The sequence below is a fragment of the Melopsittacus undulatus genome, chromosome 9, assembly GCF_012275295.1.
Source record: "Melopsittacus undulatus isolate bMelUnd1 chromosome 9, bMelUnd1.mat.Z, whole genome shotgun sequence".
Taxonomy (NCBI): domain Eukaryota; kingdom Metazoa; phylum Chordata; class Aves; order Psittaciformes; family Psittaculidae; genus Melopsittacus; species Melopsittacus undulatus.
The window spans coordinates 17465328-17485678 of record NC_047535.1 but is presented as its reverse complement, the minus strand read 5'-3'; the positions used below and the strand labels follow the sequence as shown (position 1 = coordinate 17485678).

General features: G+C 40.7%; 2 protein-coding genes across 4 annotated transcripts; one reads left to right on the top strand and one right to left on the bottom strand.

Annotated features, from left to right (window-relative positions):
- The first annotated feature begins 36 nt into the window (after positions 1 to 36).
- LOC101881469 (La ribonucleoprotein 6, translational regulator) lies at positions 37 to 8893 on the top strand. Of its 2 annotated transcripts, none has more exons than XM_034066090.1 (3): positions 37 to 435; positions 5310 to 5502; positions 6587 to 8893. In XM_034066090.1, exons 2-3 carry the CDS (start codon positions 5461 to 5463, stop codon positions 7652 to 7654), a joined length of 1110 nt encoding a protein of 369 aa, XP_033921981.1. In that variant the 5' UTR covers positions 37 to 435; positions 5310 to 5460; the 3' UTR covers positions 7655 to 8893. The 2 variants fall into 2 exon arrangements, with proteins under 2 accessions (XP_033921981.1, XP_030901883.1); XM_031046023.2 differs by lacking the exon at positions 37 to 435 and adding an exon at positions 1965 to 2271.
- A 2229-nt stretch (positions 8894 to 11122) lies between these two features.
- Positions 11123 to 19757, bottom strand: MAPDA (N6-Methyl-AMP deaminase). 2 transcript variants are annotated; one of them, XM_034066384.1, is made up of 10 exons: positions 19695 to 19757; positions 18430 to 18560; positions 17813 to 17873; positions 16935 to 17022; positions 16296 to 16377; positions 15369 to 15495; positions 14600 to 14680; positions 13671 to 13803; positions 13081 to 13181; positions 11123 to 11769 (listed from the first exon to the last, which is right to left on the bottom strand). In XM_034066384.1, the coding sequence occupies exons 1-10, from the start codon at positions 19746 to 19748 to the stop codon at positions 11578 to 11580; spliced, it is 1050 nt and encodes a 349-aa protein (XP_033922275.1). In that variant the 5' UTR covers positions 19749 to 19757; the 3' UTR covers positions 11123 to 11577. The 2 variants fall into 2 exon arrangements, with proteins under 2 accessions (XP_033922275.1, XP_033922276.1); XM_034066385.1 differs by lacking the exon at positions 14600 to 14680.
- Positions 19758 to 20351: the final 594 nt, after the last annotated feature.

Sequence of the window (20351 nt, the reverse complement as noted above, 5' to 3'; positions counted from 1 at the left end):
GAGGGAAGCTGTGAGGTGATGCAGGGCAGCATGACCATCCTGCTGTCACCGGTGCCTGCTCCGGCAGCGATGCTCTGCATCTGTCTCCCGGTGAGGCGGCCTCAGGTACGGCACTGAGTGTAGGGTTCGGGAGACTGCGGAGCAGGTCTCGCACGTGCGTGGCGGTTCCTCTCGCCTCCCGGTATTAAAAAGACGAATAAGATTACATTTGTCTGAATTGTAAACGCAAGTGACTGTGTATGAAAAGCCAAGAAGCCGGACGTACCGTCCAGGTTCCTGTTCTGCCTCAACAACTTGTCACGAAATGGGAGGCTCTGAGTGGTGAGCCTGGGCTCTCGGTGACCCGCAGTGTGCCGAGCCCGGCGGCTCCGGGTCAGTGCCTCAGTCCCGGGCAGGGCTAACACGGCAGTTCTCGGAGCCCTGCTAGACCCACAGGTGAGTCGTGAATGCTTTTAATACACTCATCAAGAACTTAGTGGCTGGAAAAGCCACGGCATGGCTGTGTATGGAAGGCCTGTGAATTGCCTACGCTAATTCTCGCAATGCTATTAATGTACTATAAACATTGACGAGGCCAAAGGCCAGTTCTGTGCAGTGAGCACTGGTAAAGCAAAAAAACCCAGATCTAATGGCCTTCCCTATAAAACCAAGTTCACTTAACCTTGACAGAAGAAATCATCAGGTGAACTGAAATGTCTCTCAAACACTTTAGCTGTAGCATAAAATAGTTCTTTGCTCATATACCAGATGTCACCTTGTGCCTACCTATGGAGGCAAACAACTCCCATGAACTCAAATACAAAATCAGACCCAAATCCTTGTATGCACCATCTCATAGAATGCGTATTTTGTGTTTATATTTCTGCTCCCACCGAAATCAATACTGAAGTGATGCCCTACCCAAGGCTTAGTACAAAATGCTGTTCTATTAGCAGAGAATTAAGACCTGTGGTTAGTGGTGGGTGTAAGCGTATTTTGTAAACAAAATATTTCATTGCTTAAGGCATGTTAAAAAATAAGCCAAACCAGTGAGGCAGAGCATTAGTTCCAGTATGTGTTCATGCCAGCACATCTGACTCATGAGGACTGTTTGTCACAGTGATGAGAAAAACTGGCATCTGAGTGCAGTCTCACTTTTTGTCCATCCAGACTTTTAAGATGAAAACATTGCAGCAATGCAGTGGAGTACAATTCAGATATTTTGTACAGGCAGATTGTATAGACAAAACCAAGGATGCCATAAACACAGCGATGACTTAAAAAATCCAGCCAGCATTTAGCAGTTTAGGTTCAGCTAATATTGAAAGAAAGCTTCCCTGACTGAAGAATGAATATTTACACTGTAAATTGAAATGGTTTAGATTCTAATCCTGAAAATATGAATGCTGATTTCACTTTAAGAGCTGAAACAGTTCATTGAAATATAGTGCAGTAGTTTTACACTCAAAATAAGTCAATACGTTTTTGAGAAAAGGGGCCTCTATTTTAATAACTTTATACGGAGGAATGGTTTTATTCTGTGTAAGTACCATGAAAAATTATGGAGAAGTTCTCTACAAAATAACATATATCCAGTCATGTCTTTGTTCACTCGGTTTTCTTATTTCCAAATCTTACCTTAAGCATTTAAAACTACACCCCAGCATCACCTTTTTGAATTTCTTAAAACGTGGCACCCTAGTCCGGATATAGAAGTGCAGCCCCGAGGCTGTACAGGGAGATGCTAACCTGGGACGCAGCTTTCGGGAGCGGAGCCCGTTGTTTTCTATTGAAATAGAAACAGTCCCAATTCAGTGCTCAGCGATAAAGACTCCAGCTGGGCGGCTTGCCCGGGCCTTGCGGGCAGCGTCGCTCAAGGAAGGACGGACCCTCCCGCTGCCGCGCCGAGGAGCACCCGGGGAGTGGAGCCGGGAGCACCGCCCCAGCGCTGCCGCCTCCTCAACAGGAGAGGACCGGGAGAGGAGGGGAGGCGGGCGACAGCTGCTGCAGCCCAGGGTATCGCTGCTGTCACGGCGGCGGGCTGAGCCTGAGCGCCATGGCCCAGCGACAGCCGGCCAGCACAGGGGACCCCGAGGCGGCGGAGCGGGGGGCTGGGGACGCCGGCCCGGAGATGGCAGCGGGGAACGGCCCCGTGCAGATCCGAGTGTCAGTCCTGGCGGCCGGAGAGAAGGAAGAGGAGGAAGAGGGGGAGGACTGCGGCGAGTCGTACTCGGCGGCTCGGGGTGGCGGCAGCTGCAGCGAGGAGGACTCGGGGCTGTGCGGGCGCTCCAGGTGAGCCCGCCGGGGCACGGGCCGGGCACCAGCAGGGAAGGGACCCAGCGGGGAAAGCGTTTCCCTGCTGGCCTCGCGGAGCGGGACCGCCGCCGCCACCCACGTAACGGTGCGGCCACAGCTGATGCAACGCCGGTGGGGACGGGTGGGAGACGCTGCAAGTCCTCCAGCGGTGACGCGAGGCCGCCGCTGGGCGGGATCTGTCCGCAGCGGCGGTGATTTTCCCCGGGCTGCGAGTGCGCCCCCTCTCCGCGGCAACAGCCGGGGCCAGGCTGCTGGCGGCCGCCCGGCGCTGCGGGAAGAGCGGGACATGGCTTCCACTCAGCGGGAAGTGCCGGGCTGTGGTGTCCTCGACATTTCCATTTCATTGTCTTTTAAAGGGCTTTCGGGTTGGTTGGTTGCTTGCTTGGTGATGTGTTTTGCTTTGGATTTTGTTTTTCTTCAGTAGAATTAAGGCATGGACAACCAGATCAGGTCGGTGGTTTTGGAAACAAGTTGTCGAGGCACGAAATCAAGAGCAGTTTAAATGCAGGAGAAACTACCACTTTATAATGGACTCAACACTTTGCTTACTGATAATGCCAATAGTGTTGTCTGTATTTAATGATAAGTTGCAGTTGTTGATTACCGATGCTTAAAGTTGCTTTTATGCCTACTAGAATATCTTACTTGTAAAAGGCACATCTAGGATTTTAGTGCCAGAAAACTGTAGAGACAGTTGGAACTTGATGCTGTAAATCACATTTCCACATAGTGCTTATTAACACAATACCTTATTCTTTCGGAGACTAAGCAAAATCTTGTCAAAAGTTAGACCCTATCCAGAAAATTTAATATATTGTTTGTGACTTTTGATATTTAAAACCCTAAATCTATTCTTCATACAGATATGTTTAGTTTCTTGTGTAGCCAGATGAGTCATGGTGTTAAAAGGTTGGTGTTCAGTCTTACCTTGTTTTGACAAATATATCCATCACAAAGCTCTGAACAAAGTAAACAGAAGTTGTGAATGAGGCTTTTTGTGTGTGTGTGTGTGTGTGAGTGTCGACTGACATTGCTTTATCAACTACTTTTGCAGTAGGGTTCATACCCTAGAGGTTCATTACTATGAATTAATACGGAGCTAGTTACAAATTTTCGCGTTTACTGTAGGTGGAATTTCTGCAGTTTTTAGTGAGGACTGTTGTAAGAGCTGATCTCTGTAAACATGAATGACAAATACATGCAAATTCTCTAAAAAAAAAACCTGTAAACTCCATCCTGAATCAAAGGTCAGCTTTTCTTAGCAGAGTGTGGATAGGTAAATATGCCTAAATGTTGTAAGTACTAGTTCTGAATCCATAGTGAATGAAAACAAGAAGTAGTAAGGTAAGGGAATATAATGAATGAAAAATAAACAACCTTGTTCTTTCTTCCTTTTGAAACCAGCACACACAGCTCCATTAACAGTTGATTTTTTTTACTGTCTTAATCATAACTTTATCTGTTATCCTTCTCTTCCAGCATTGTCACATAAATCCTTTTTTTTCGCTTTCCCACTCTTGTCATTTCTTTGAACTGTACCTGTCAAGTGGCTGGGGAGAATTTAACAAGGAGAATTCTAGGATTGTGTGAGAGAATATGCGTGTATACCCTAATGTGTTGCCTTATCATCAGAAGAACCACTATAATGTAAATAATTCAATAGCATCAAAAAGCCAGGTCCCAGAGAGCTGCTTGTCACACCTGGGAGCGCATTCCCTGTGCAGAGCCCATTGACCTGAACAACATCATGTGTATCAGAACCACCTGCCCAGGCAATTTGTGCCTTTGCCCCAGCATGGGCAGCACATCCGTCAGCATTACAATCACAGTCTCCAGTTTGTCTCCAGGACAAAACTGCCACAAGTCAAGGTGATTCAGTAGCCTGCATCCTCCCTACAAGAGTGCCCTCAGAGGGGTCTAGTGTGATTCCTCTCCCTTTTTTAATGATTTCACAAGCTCTGCAAAAGCCACTTAGACAATTTGGAGAAAATGTATGGCTCCTCCTTAAACAGAAACTTTCATGATGGCCTCACAGCAAAACAGCTTTAAAAAATGACTGCCTTAAGATTAACTCATGATTATGGTTCTTATAGTAACAGTTATGGCAATAGTCTGTGGGTGAACTATTTGCTTCACTGCTAGATGACAATTTAAATGGTCATTTCTATTTCAGCAACAAACATGTTGCTGTAACTGTCTCTGCCAAGAAGTTTCTCTCAAATCCATGGCTGCACTGTCTTCTTTTTCTGAATAGGATGCTCAGTAGTGCTCCATTTCACATGGATACCTAGGACAGCATGATGGGAGGGGGAGAGAGGAAATGAAAATGATTTCGTGGCAACCTGCATATGTGTGCATATACAGCTTTTCATGAGATACCTGAGCTGCTGCTGCACCAAAATCCTTAATTTGAAACATACAATTTAAGCCCCTTGGTAAACTGCTAGTTAAGTTACTCTGTCACTCTGGAAGTCACCTGGAAGACGATAGTCCTGTCAGTCTGTCTTATTCCCTGGATACTGGCTCCTGCATTCATGCAGTGAAGAGGCTTGAGAAATCATGATTGCATTAAATTGAAATTCACTGGTAGGTGAACTAACTTATGAAGCACATCAAGGTCTAGACTACACTTAATAGCTTTATACTGAAAAATAAAACACTGTCGTGAGAAGAACTTTGTATAGTACCAAGTGCTTGTGCACTTCCATTTCATGTTTTGGCATAGGATTTGAGTTGGCAGTGTTTTCAAGCTGCTAGTGTACGTCTTATTGTTCTACATTGAGATCATCTTTTGGAATGAACTCAGGAACTTGACTCCTTATGCTGACTGGAAAGCTGCATCCTCTGAGCTAGCCTCCTGCCTCAGATGGATGGGGTGATACCTGTTCAGTGCCTATCTATAAAGTAAGTTGGAATCAGCATTACAGTTACATCTTTTCAGTTTAAAATACTATTTGAATCCACTAATATAAGATGAAGATCTGTTAATAAAATTATATTTAACTGTTTTTCAGTGGTGGGGAGAATGATGATGACTCTGATCAGAACTGGAAACCACCAGAAAATAACCTGATCCAGAAGTTAATAGCACAGATTGAATATTACTTCTCAGATGAGAACCTTGAGAAAGATGCCTTCCTTCTAAAGCACGTCAGAAGAAACAAGATGGGCTATGTCAGTGTTAAACTCCTCACTTCTTTTAAAAAAGTAAGCTAATGTTTTAAGTCTGAAAGTGCCTTGTGTAAGCCTGATGAATCTAAAGCATTAGGAGAAATGAAATGAAAGTAACTTATTTTATAGAGGCAGTTTTACTGTCTTTATCCACTTCTCAGGAGTTGATTCAGTTTTGATGTGTTGGCTAGGTTTGTTCTCATGCAGAACTTTAATTGCTGAATGCATTCATAATCACCGTGGGAAATCACAGGCTATTAAGCAACTATGCTTTTAAATTATTGTTCTGGGAAAAAATAGAGCATAGTAAAAAGGACACTGGATAAAAGATATTTCTAGATCAGCTACTGGTAGGAAGCTAAGTAATCCTGGTAAAGTTACTCTTGTCTCTGAGAAGGGATGGTGAATCTGACCTTTGCAATAGAAACTATTTGGTAACTGAAGTCATTTAAAAGTGAGGTAGGTTTTTGTTCTGGTTTTTTTTTTTTACAGTAATAACCTCTGTGTAAACGTGTATGTAACTGATTCCTAATGTTACATTAGAAACATTTTGTCAAGATTCCCCAACAGTTTTGCAGAGCTATTCAATCTGGAAAATTGAGGCACTTCCAGTTTCTTCAAACCAAACAGATTATACCAATAACAGATAAACTCTTCAAAACAGTCCTTGGAGAAGTTTGGGTTTTTTTTTAAACTGAAATTTTTGCAGAAGGAAAAATTAGTTCAATAAATGAAGTCCTTAACTTGGAAATACTATTTGTTTGGCAAATTTTGCAAAATAAACCCCACAGAACATACATATTGGTCACAGTTCAGACCTAGATATGAAATGTCTGAACATGACTTGAGCAGGCTTTAAGATGAAGTAATGATTTTGGCTTCTATTTTCAGTAAATTCAACAGGACATGAGCTTTACAGGAGCTCATTGATGCCAATTATAGCAAGAAAACAGTTTGTTTTTTCCAGTCAAGTGTGCTACATGGAGCTTAAATCCAGGTTCCTGGACTGCCTACAGACCTTGTAGACTAAGGCAGATGTTTTGCATCTGCCTTAGACTTTCTGTAATTAGTTTGACTGGGTTTGATCACTTGCGCTGCTTAACGCACATTTATCTTCAAGGTGAAACACCTTACCCATGACTGGAGAACCACAGCCTACGCACTGAAGTACTCAGACTCTCTTGAGCTCAATGATGATAACAAAAAGGTTAGAAGAAATACTCCAGTTCCAGTGTTTCCAAGTGAAAACCTCCCTACCAGGATGTTACTGGTGTATGACATCCACATGATTTCTGAACTGCAGGCTCTTAAACAAGAAAATGGATGCATGCAAGAAAGGATAATGGAGTATCTCCTCAAGGCCTTTGTAACTTTTGGTGTAATTTCATCAGTTCGTATTCTCAAGCCGGGTAAGGACCTACCACCTGATATCAGGAGGGTCAGCAGTCGGTACACCCAACTCGGAACTCAGGAGTGTGCAATTATAGAATTTGAAGAAGTAGACGCTGCTGTACGTGCTCATGACTTTATGTGTGCTGGAAAGAAAGAGACTGGCATGAAAGTTGTCCTAATAGGCATGAAACCTCCAAAGAAAAAAGTTCCCAAAGACAAGAACCACGGTGAAGGTACCAGCAAGAGTCTCAAGAAGGTTAGGTCCCTTAATAAGAGAGTTGAGGAACTTCAGATAGTTGGTGATGAATCTTCAGCAAACAGCTCTTCTGACCCAGACAGTAATCCTACATCACCACTGTCAGGACGCAAAAGTACTGCAACAAATATTACACATAATTTGAGCCCGGTCATTCACGCAAATGACCATTTGAGTCCTAATGTGTCACCCAGAACAAGTCCTTGGAACAGTCCATCTTCATTAAGAAAAATAACCAAAAAGTCTCCCCTGGCTGAAGACTGCAAACTTAACCCAAGCACTAGCCCTGAAATTCCAAGGAAGTGTACAGATTATTCCTCAGATAGCAGTATCACTCCTTCTGGTAGCCCCTGGGTACAGAGAAGAAAAGCTCAAACTCTTTCACAAGAGAAGAGTCCCATCACTAGCCCCATATTGGTTCAGAAAATACAAAAAGCAGATGGTCTACCGGTAGGGGTGCTGCGACTGCCTAAAGGCCCTGATGGCACTAAAGGATTCCACAGTGGATATGAAAGAAGGAAGGCTACGAAGGACGCGTAAATTATTCTTTAAAAACAATCTTACAAGTGAGGCAACTGGTTTTGTTCAAGCCTGGTTAAGAATTGTCATTTGAATGACTGAGTTAAGTCAGTATTTAACTGTAAAAGATTTTGTATTCATATACAGACTTAATCATTTGTATATTTGTATATTCACTTCACAGAATCGCAGAACAGTTGAGGTTGGAAGGCATCTCCGGAGATGAAATCCAGTCCACCTCCTTTGCTCAAGCAGGGTCCACAACAGGTCACTTAGGATTTTGAGTATCTGCAAGGATAGGAACTCCCCAACCTGTTTGTGCAGTGTGTGCCTATGTTCAACCATCCACACAGTAAAAAAGTGTTCTGTTCAGGTGGAATTTGCTGTGTTTCAATTTGTGCCCTTTTCCTGTTACTGGCTATTGCTGAGTAAAGCCTAGCTCCATCTTCTTCACTCCTTCCCATCAGATATTAGAAACATTGAGATCTGCCCCCTGGGCCTTCTCCAGCTTTCCAGGTCTCACAGGAGAGACACTAGTGTCAATCATCTTGTGCACTTAATGCAGTGCCAGTACCTGCATTACTGTTTTTAATGTATTAAATTCCAAAATATAGAAACAGGCTTATAAATCATTAATGTAACTACATTGTTTGCAAAGCTATAATCCTGACGAGCAGTGTGTAAATACAGTTGAGTGGTTGTATTATGATAAGGTGTGGTATGTTACCTGTCTAATCGTAAGAAGTCTTGAAGACTTTGTCTTGGAAAGAACTCTGAGAAACTTACAATGCAGTAAGCAGTTGCTCCCTGCTTGCTTACATCTCCAAAGACAGCACTGTTTAGTAGAACCAAAGTGTGTATTTTCATGCAATGTGAACAGGGACTCTGAGCACTAGAGACTATTCTCTAAGCGTTCTCTCACATAATCAGATTGAAATAAATAAAAATATTAACTGGTCTAGATCTGATTTTTTTCTTTAAAAGTTGAGCTGAACCTGAACGGATACTTAAACCTCATCTTACACCATGTGAAATTCTAGAAATAGTTACCTGAAATTCCCACCGTGTTCAGTGAGTTGGGGAAGAAGAAGTGCTCTGCCATTACTGATGGTTACTCCAGTGGTGATGTTTCACTCCAACTGTATGTCACAGCCCTTTTTATATAATAAACTAAACAATGGTTATGTCACTATTAGCTGAATTTAACAAGCAGGCTCAGCAAGAAGTACTTAAATGAAAATTTAAGCCAAAGAAGGAATCTCTGTGCTTTACTTATGAAAGTTATACTCCTGAAAAACAGCCCAGTGATAATAAGAAAGTACAGTCTCAGCTTGTGATGGACAACTTGGGAACTGTGCACAACAAAGTTCTAATCAGACAATGATTCTTCATTCCAAAACTTCTGCACAACCTTTCCAGATTTCATTTCCACTCTAAACATAACACTTCTGCAGTGTAAATAACTGCACTGACACACAGTTAGAAACCTATATACAGAAATCCCCCTGTTCTGTGTATCATTCTTTAGACACCCAAGTATATTTCTAGTCCTTTTACTTTACACAAATAGAATCGTCCAAGTTACCTCCTGAGTCCCATTATCAGCCAAGGCACTATAAACACCATTAAACACAAAGTGGTGATCTGCAGGTACGTGACAGGGTAAGAGTCTTCAGGAGAGTAATTCTGTAACTAGCTTAAATACAGCAGCACTGTTTCACTATGTATTTAGAGTACTTTTTTCATTAATAATTAAAAGAGGGTTTTTTAATTATAAAACTGCGGCATCCATGTGTCATCTTGTACCAACCTGTCTGGGGACAGTACTACACCTGATGCAAGGCTGCATTTTGAAGACACACAGAAGTCAATTAAATGGAAACATTGAGAACCATATGTTAAATATGGTTAACATAATGTTAAAAATCTCTTAAGACACCGTATGCTTGGAGAGAAAAAAGGAGGCTGAAACCAACAGCACTTACCAGGGCTATGCTCTCTGACTGTACAAATCTGCATGTCATATTCAACATCAACATGTAAACATTAGAAATCAAACTAACTTCCATCTGACAGTTTGAAACTAAAAATCTGATCAGACAGTAATGATGAGTCAAAAGTTCTACACTTGGTAGATAACAGAGGATGATCCTTTAGTAAATAAGAAGGATGTTGACAGTTTTTTTTCACTGATGAACCAAATATGGTCTATTGAAGAGTTATTAGAAGGCCACAACATATAAAAATGTTCTAACACTTACAAGAGAATGCCATCTCACTTGAGTGTAGGCCCACTTACCCAGAGACTGAGATACATGTGCTGCAGCATTCCAGAAACCTGCGCACCCTGTCTTCAGAGAGCTTTAGCTTTTCAATAAGCAACAAGAATACATTTACCATTTTTGTAGAAGGAAAATATAGACAAGCTTGATGAAACAGCAAGTGATAATGTGACTTCTTCAAAGGTAATGTTATCAGTGAAACTATTTGGAACATAATTTAAAGTACTGTTTATAGATAGTCAGTGTAAGATCTCACTCTGAGGTCAGACAAGAATATATAAAATCACAGTTCTGTTTCACGTAATTTCCCCCCATCTCCAAAAGAAATTATTTCTGCTTGAAAAGCATCCTATGGCAAGCTCAGGTCACCACGCACACATACCAGCTTCTCTGCTAGCCTCCTCCTGCCTTTTTTTCCCCCTCTTTTTCATTTCTTGCTGCCACTTGGAGCCAGAACAACTATTTAATGCTGACTGTATTAAAAAACACAAGAGCAGAAGTCATGAGCAGCTTTTGTGACACTGTACTTACATTCAGTATTCCTTGTGGAGCCCAGAACATTTGCTTGTTTAATTAATGGATGTAAAAATATTCTAGGTATGAAATACCTTCTCTCTGGATACATTCTACACCAGGCAGCAATGTCTAGTGTTAAGACACTGTCACATGGGTGTCTTCGTATGTATTTCAGTATCTTGGTATCAAAATACAGATGCATAGATACACCGAGTGAACCTGTCCCTGCCTGATCCAAGGAGCACTGCTGTCAGAACAGGACAGAACAGAAATGATGGTGCCCACAGACAGCAGGTCTGCTCCAGGAGCTTGCACTTGCTAAATCCTGCGGCAGGTTACACATGCTTCTCTTCTGCAGATCTCAGACACACACACACTCAAAGCAGTGGTTTTGAAAACTTGGGAGATTAAAGCTGGGTTTATTGTTGTTTTTTTTTTTTTTTACCAAGAAACAAAGAGCAAATGTAAAAAGCATTTTAAGAATTAGAACATTTCTCCCAAGTAGCTCATAATTTACTAAGGCATGCAAGATTTCTAACTTTGTCTAAATACTGCCAGTGCTAAGTGCATCAATACATACTGCTACACCTGCTACACAATCCACAGGAGCCTTCAGTCATACATGTATGCCAATTAAAACAGATGCAATATTTTATTCCTTTGGGACAAATACTTCATTCTCCCTGAGTTTGTTTCTGTCTTCATGTTTAATCAATGGCTCAAAACTTTAGTTTAAAACCAATACAATACACAAATACGCCATACAAACAAACTGCTTGGCATAATGTTGCCAACAGAGACATTTTTAAACCCTAGCAGCTGCGTTTCAGTTTGCTCCAGCTCCCAGATGTTTGTAGTATAATGATATATATTTCAACTAAGAACATTTTGAAAAGGCCATATCAACTGGACAGAAATAACGTGACAACATGCTTGCAATTTTAGTCACTAGGTGAGAGCCCTTCCCAACTACTGAACATTGACTTCTGTTCCCACAAAGGACATATTCCTGTTGTCTTCTTTCTGCACAGGCACAGTTTATGGGATGGATTTATAAACCTGAAGTCTGAATAAAGACAGGAACTTCAGTAAAAAATGCTTATTATGTGAGCTAATACACCCAAGCTGTTTAGAATAACGGTTTGATCAATCAAACAGAGTTGGCTTCAGCCTATCCCATTGTTCCCTCAGCTTTGACTTTATTGCATTTGAAGAAAAGATATAGTTGATGGAGTCATAGGAAAGATCCCACATCTGTGATCGAGTCAGATTAAATGTTTTCGCAACCAGCTCGTATTCCTGCGATAGATCTGTCGCAAAGACACCTTTATCATCAGTCTGGAGTTAAATTGAAAGAAAAGGAAAAGGTTGAATTAATAAGAATTAATCAAAATACATCAAAAAGGGGTTCTTCTACACATTACAAACCAGTTTATCTTGCTGATGTACATTTTATTCCACAGTTCTTTTCATCTGTTGGAAATTATTTCATACTTTATTTGCCCTATTTCCACTCAAAGTTAATGGATTATTCAATCATACAAGAAAACTTCTTAAAATTATAGCACAATTTATCAAGAGAATAGGGATTTGCTGTTAAAATTGCTACAAAGATGGCTATCAAATGACGCATACATTCAAGCTATGTCAATATGTGCAGGTCTCCTTATTTCCCCTTTCCTCAGATCTGGGCACTAGAGCATACTCTGTATTCCTGTATCTTCAGGGGAGGAATTGTCTTACCCTCTCCACTTGGTATCAGCTAGCACAGTTTCTTGATACTGACCTGAAGCACTAGGCTAGCATCAAAAACAGGATCGAAAGCCACCTAAAGATTATTAATCTAAAAGGAGTAAATTCAGATTATTTTAAGGTTAATGAGATGATCCATTTGAAAATCAGAGTCCTTATGTCCCCAAAGAGGAGAATGCTAACTATATTCTGTTAAACTTAAGATGCTGTAGTATCTTCTTCTATTACTCTTGTTTTTATAGGCCCTTATGTGCCAATAAAAACAAGCAATGTTTTCTTGAATGACTTCATTGGTTATCTAAAGTTTTCACAGCTGAAAATCTCTGAAGATAATCTCTAGTCATGAATTATTTTTCACCTACTACAACAGAGTTAAACTCAAGAATAAATACTTCATCCAATAAAGGATTGAGGCTGACTGGAATAGTAAGCACAAAAATATGCATACACACACTTGGAAAATGGTGCTAATTACAGGGGTTAAAACCAACAGGATGATAGTAAAACTCTGCCCATGGCAGTGAAGGTACTTGGCACCTCAACACTTAAGGACTTGAATTAGCTGTCAAAAAAACTCTGGAACTCTCATCCAGCAGTAAATACCCAGGTAAGCACAAACTTACATGCAGGTACTGGACCAGAATATTTAAGAGAAATCTGTCAATATGCAAACAGTTAAGAAGTTCATTGCATGTACAGCTGATAATCTTGTCTATACAGAAAAAAAGGTCTGGCTTTACAGCAAAACCAAAAGAAATACTAAATATTCCAATTGGTATTACAAGCATTTCTCAATTATTTGCTGCAAGGTCAGAAATAGTAAGTGATCCACAAAAAGAGATACACACGTCCAATTGGTTCTTTGCCTAAATATAGGATTAAAAACAAAAAACTCACACAAAGCACTGTAGGGTGGCCCATGTTGTACCAGTATCCAAAATGGTGTTTGTCACAGGAAGGCACTGTCTGTGTTTTGATGTTTGATGTCATGCAAAGTTCTCAGGGGAAAGAAAGAAGAAACAAGCATAGATACCAAAACAGAAGACATGTTTCTGATGCATTCATGGACTTATTTCTATTCCTGAATGAAAACTAAATTCAGCTATTGTTGTTTGCTTGATTTTCTGTGCTTCAAGTATTGATAATAGCTTCCAAGGAAAAGTTTGTTAACCAGTTTCTTTTTAACTACTGGCTGGGTACAAAATTTTAGGGTGCTTGCAAACCAAAAACACCACACAGCCTTGCACAGTTACTAAAAGTTGTAATTTAGTTCTGTTTTCATCTCAGACATCAATTGTGTGCTGCCACAAATATGTCAAAATCACAAAAGCGTTACCAGCACACCTTTATAGGCAATTCTCTCACACACACTGACAGCCACATTGTTCTAAGCTACGTCTGGTCAAAGACACAGCAGAGTTAGTACATCAGCAGTACGTATGGTGTTCTAAAATCCAGAGATCACCTAGTAATTTTCTTAACTTTACCAATGGGTATCTGATTCTGCTGAACCAGTAGCACCAACTCTTCTGAATCTGCAGAGTTGAGAAATGTTCCATGTCCAATTCTGTCAGGAGGCAAGCCCAGGAGGATTTTAGTCTCCTCTTCTTGATTTGGAATCTAGAGAGGATATATTTTACATTCTGTCAAGGCAGCATAAACCAGCACATAAAATAATTACAGACTTCACATTCTTTTTTCACAGCATATTTTATCCAAAAGAAAGCATTAGTGAGACTAAATGTCTGTATTACTTCCCTGTAAAGAAACAAGCAGGGCATGGAAATGACTTCCAGCTTGGAATTACAAACTGAAGAAGCCATAATCCTAAACCAGTATAAAAACAGATGATTGCTTTTGCCATTCTGAACTACTTTCAGTTGGAGGCATCAGATCAGCTTTGTATGCTGCAGTTTCAGAACTACTCTGTCAGGACTACCTTTAATGCCCGTTTTACACAAGGATTAAAAAAAATGGTCAAAAAATATTTTCAGTATTTATCAGACTCGTCAGAGTAAACTTCAGCCACCACTTCAACAGGTTGCATGGTGAAGCCCAACTCTTTCTGCTATTAGCAAAGCAAACAGAACTAGTCAGGAAAACATGCACATTTTACTGTACATGACTTCTGATAAAAAAAACAGGAGGCAATGGTGGATCTCTTGGAATTTTGCCAATTTTCAGTTTCATACCTAACCCCCAATAGATTTCATACAGTAAGAACTAATTTGACAGTTCTCATTCAGAACAGATCATTGAAGAGTTCTCCTTGTTTTCTTCTCTGTTGTCTAAATGCCCCAAACCATTACTGCTTTGGCCTGAGAAATTCAAAACACACAGAAGTTAATTTTAGTTTCATCAAGGCTTATATAAAACAGGAATTACAGAGAAGGACCAAAATAAAGAAAACTTTTACCTCTGAAAGATGCAATGCCAACTTTAGACCTGCTTGCTTTGCTTCCAAGAGCGGTTCCAAAAAATCCTTACCATGTCCTGCCTTGAAGACAGAAACACCATTCTACAGCATGTTTTACAAAACTCTTCCTATTGTGATAATTAAGAAGTCTAGCAATATCAAGATACTTAATGCAAACACAGTTACCCTAAATTCCTTTTCCCATTACTTCAGTTTTGAATGGAGCAAGTGACATCTTGCTCTGCTATATGGGCACACTTTAGACGAAACAGTCAAACATCAGCAATTCAGACAATGCCCAACTCTGACATGCCTTGATTTTGATATCCTTTTCACAACTAGCACTTAGAGCTATTTCATTTCAACTTGACAACTATCTTCAAACATTTTTGTTTTCTTAATATTCAATGAGCATTTGGAGCATCTAAAGGAAATTAAAACTAGCGACAGCTTGCAGTATTATTTAACTTGCCTCAACCCAGTCAGTCTGACTAGGACAATGCAATAACAGATGCTTCCCAGATGAACACTGATTTTCAGTGGCTCTTTTTTGAGTGTCACATATTAATCTTTGTAATCTTTGTAAGATTCTTTGTAAGAGTACTTGTCGCTTATAGCAACCGAGATTAACCTGGTATCAAGATTATGAGCAATCCATTCAAAACAGCAATGACCAACAAACGAAAGCTTGCAAAATCAGTTAGACCTGCTTGCTGTTACAAATATGTATTTATCTTCAAGAACAGACCAAAATGAAACAAAAACTTACAGTGGGATCACCACTGAAGTCAAGTCCTGCTACAACCCCATCAGTGGACAAAAGGAACTCTTCAGCAAGTTTAACAGTCTGCTTAGCAACTGCCGGGCCACATCTTCTATTTATTGCTACTAACAATCTAGGAGAGAAATGTACCTATTCAGTTAAAACTAGCTGTAATATCAGAAGTCCAGCAAATCTGATGCTAACAAAAATAGCACTTCACATCCTTCATGGGTGAATATAAAGAATATTTGTATAGGCAACTGTGCAAGGAATGAAGGTACCAAAGTGCAGAGAGACAAACAGGTTAGCCTGGGAAATGCAAAAGCCATGATGAGAGGGAGAGCAGGGAACAATACACTGCTCATTTACTGCTTGCACTATCAGGCGAGCAACCTCTGCATACATGATGATGAGAATTCTTCAGCTTCCACAAATAAATCTGATACGGGTTGCTACTGAGAATATAAAAGGCAAGCAGACTGCCTCCAAGCAACCACTAATACCTTCTGAAACTTTTCTGCTGGTTAGGACTACCTCACCTTTACAGTAGGTAGTTTGTACAGTGGATCAAGCAAAAGCTTTGCAATTAATCCAGGCTGCGATAAAGGAGTCTTTAATGGAGTTTCCATAAAGCATATTGCTTTTCCTGAAAGTGTTGCAGAGAATGGACAGTCTTGGAGCTGAAAAGCTTTACTCAGTTTCATTATCAGTGAAAAGAAAAAAAAAACAGGCTTCCATCCAATGTACTCTAGTACTGTTTCCATCCAGTGTACTCTACTGTTTCCATTCCATGTACTCCAGCTCAAGCACAATTTTCTTTCCTACAATGACAGTCTGTAAGCCTCTTTGCAAACTATGACCAAGCATCAGACTACACAAAACGCTAAAACAGAGATACTTTATTTTGTGTATTATGGAGTGTGCTTTATTTACCTTACATCTATATCCAAGCCTTCTTCTTTACACTGCTTTATACCCTCAAGTACAGTTTCAACATACATCCTTTTGGTCATACCTACAAACACATGTACACATTTGGAATGAACATATTTGAGTTAGTTTTATTATGTTGCAGACCCCGTTTTCTAGCCTCATAAGTTTCCTTTTGCATCTTTGATTTTAGTCCATAGTCTTCTAATCTATATAGTTCTAATAGTGTTTATAAATATAGCTTTACTTTGAAGCATACATTTGAATTAACAGTCTTCTTAAGTATCTGGAAGAAAGTAACTTATTGTGAACCAGAGAGTGTCTCTTATGTGTTTCTATTAAACCATATGTAAAAGAAAATTTAAAAAATGAAGGAACAAAAAGAAAATATATCAGCTATTAAAAATATTAACAGACTCAGATGTCATACTAAAGCAAATAACCCAAATTCTTGGGTAGTAGTTACAACCAATGCATTTTTGTCCCAAAAACCTCATAGCAAAGTAACATGCTTTTACACAGTTAAATCTTTGCTTTTATGTTTTTATTGAACCAGCTAAATCTGACTTTGTTATTAACATAGTCTTAATTAAGTTCCATAGCACATGAGGCTTACGAGTTAAAAAAGAGAACAGACTGTACCTGTAGATTCTACTTCTCTAGGAGTGCTTCTCAGTTCCAGATACCTGACACCATCATTGGCAAATTCTTTAATAACATCTTTAGTTATCTGATTAAGAAATAGCATATTCAACATCATGAAAGTAATGCTTATAATGTTGGTTATGTTTTCATTTGCAAATAAAAGACCCAGTTATTTTTTGCTGTGAAGCACTTGTGACTTTTTCAGGCCCTATGTGTTTTTGGTGCTCTCCATCTCTGGAAATACTACCCACTGAGGGCACCTTCAGTTCCCTCAGTGTTACTGAAGGGAGTAAGGACAGGTAAGAATTCCCTTGTCTGAATCAGAATACCCCTCAAGTGGGGCAGGCATAAAAATCCCTTTCACAGCTGCTGTAACCTTCTCCAAGTTGAACAGACTGCCTGCAACCCCTTTTACAGGAGGAAAGAAGAGGACACAACGCCACTTTCTGTTCCATACTTGGATCACACAACAGTTCTCCTTGACAGTTTCATCATCTGAAGTGAACAAAGGGCAATTCTAGGTCTGCAGTTTTGGTACATAATGAACCAAAGAAGAAACAGGAGACTATGGTAAATCAGAACTTTGGTAGCAAGGAACAGATGTCACATTTTTAAGACATTATCAGTCCAAGCATCTGAGTTGTCATAATGACCACCACATTGGAAGCTCATTGCTTTCACAAAAATTAAATGCAAAAGTTACAGAAAATCCTGTTTTGAAATTGATGTAATTTTCATGATAATAGCTCAGAATAATTCTGAGCTCTAACTGAAGGGACCATTGTTGATAGTGTTACCTGGAACCCAGTGATGTTAATCCAACTCATTCTGACTGAGTGTATTGCTTGCTTTAAGTGAACTTTTAATTAACTCACCAATAAAATATCTTCAGTGCTAGTGGTAACCTGATAGATGATCTGGAACATCTGAAAACACCTAAAATAAAAAGTTAAAAAATTAATGGGACAAATTGGACAAATTTTAAACAGCAAAATGAGTATTAAAACAATAAAATCTACACTTTGAAAACATGTGCTCACTGTGCTGAATTAACCAGCTTGGAACTTAAAATACAAAGAGGACCTGAATGGTGATTTCTGATTTTAGATGCAAACAATGCATTTGCAACAGATGTTATTATTGTTGTTATCATTACCACCACCACCACAAAGCTTTCTGAAGCCCAGATTAAAACATGAAAGTTTCCAAAAAAGCAGCTGTACAAGTCAGTTTTCTCTGAAGAGCATGTTACAAGTGAACATTTTCAGTCTTTCAAAAAGTTAATTAATCAATATCTGCTTAGTTTGCAAACATCTAAGAAGTTACACTATAAATACAAACAGTAAAAAAGACTATCTAATAGACTGTCCTGTAACTAAAACTTGAAAATTCATTTTCTGCAGTCGGTGTACAAAGTCATACATCTCTCGGTCTTGAACTTTCAATTAGAAGATACTCAGTAAATGTTGACCTCACACATGTGTACACTCACTCTTCTAAGGTTCTTTTCTTTCCTTTGTCAATCACAGTCATTCCACTCTGGACCTGCAAGTCTGGCTTCCGGGCAGTAAGTTTCTTCATAGTGGCAGAACTGATACAGCCATTCAAATGAGCATGAAGTTCCTAAAGAAAAAAAAAATCCAATGGATTTGTGTCTGTGTAAAAGGATGGCTTCTCCATCTAGGTTTTATCACTTCTTGTGTTCTACATTAGTGTTTCACTCTGAACATAAAGCAACCGTTATCTCTGTGTTTGGTTAATAACAGATTCTTCATGCCTTTGCATGCACCACTGTCCCATCTGTTCTCACTTGGTGAGCTCCTCTCAGCGCTGGCCTCAATGGAAGCACGGCCAACTCAGGAAAGGAACTGACACCAGAAATCTAGCAAGATGCTACTGCTGCCTTTGATAGGAAAATGTGTTGAAATTCTAAGTCTCCAAGATTTAGTTATTTTAACTTTGTGAAGTATATCTTGGGTTCCTATTTTAAAGTTCACAAGCAGAGCAAAAGGGGTCAGACTATCTTAAACAGTGAAGGTGCATCACTCCAACTGAACACCAGGTGTACAGCTGCTTACCACTTCTGGAAATCAGGCCAGACACACACCACTGCATTAAGTTTTCCACTCTTCCAAGTGCAATAGCTATCAGAATTCAGTTAGACATTAAACACAACCCCTGAAAACCATCTGACTGAAAAGGAGCATGAGAACACAGGGATGGCATCGTGTGATGTGGGTTTGACTGTGCACCTGCTGTACCGTCTCTCAGCAGCAGAACGTGCCATTTGTTGTTTTCAAGTCCAGAGTAGCAACGCCGATAAACGCGCCTTAAGGCAAACGAAGGGACAGCACAGATATGCTAAAGGCAGGCACACCCTTTGGGAAACGGAAAAAAAAAAAAAAAAAAGCCTTATCTGTGACAAACTTCTTAGGCTAACTCTGGGGCAAAACACGACAAAAAGGGAAAACAAAGATCATGCTCAACTGAGCAGAGTTGACACCAAGTGCCAAGGCTCACGCTACCGGGTTTTCCTGTGACATCAGGCACCTCAGAGAAAGCTCGTTTGACAGAAACGGAGGGAACAGCAGCTGTCCGTCCGTCCTTCCGCTCGCCGCAGTGCTGGTGCGCTGCCGGCTCCAGCCCCTCTGCCCCCGCGCCCGCTCGCAGCCCCCGCCGGAAGGACGGGCCGGGCTCCGGCCACCTTCGGCTGCTCCACCCCAGCGCTCCGGCCCGCGCCCAGGCCCCGGCGCTCACCACTTTGGGCAGCTGCCGGTAGAAGCGCAGCTCCCGCTCCCGCTCCGCCGCCATGACGGTGCCGCTGCTGGGCCACGGCGGCCCCGCCCCAGCCCGCCCCGGAGAGCCGGGCCCGCCCCGCCCCGCCTGAGGGATTGACGTTCGAGTTTATTGAGCGACACGATTTCCAGCGCCACCGCACCTCGGTGCTACAACAGTGACAGGTCAAGGCCAGCCTAAGGGGGCACGGCAACAGGTCACCTGGCCGAGAGGTCGGCAGTCCCCTTCGGGTACGTAAGTGAAAGCAACAGCTTCATTCTTCTGCAAGGGGACTGCTGTTTGCTACATTACTTTGTTACCAAGTCCGGAGAGGACAAACGCGTGGCTTATACTGCAAACCCTTCTTTGTTAATTTACTTTATGAACTGTACCTGTTACTGACACACAACTCAAACCCGACCCGAATAAACACGTTCTGGAACGATCCTAACATCTATTTCAACTATGTTATATTTAGATTTTAGTGTCACTGCAATCTAACTTTAAAAATTGTACAATGTTAAATCATCAAGGCACTAAGCAAATGTTAGCTCTTGCTATATCCCAAAACAAGATACAAATGTAATTAACATGAAACATGGTGATCTACATACTGCCAGAGTCATTCAGGCAAATAAA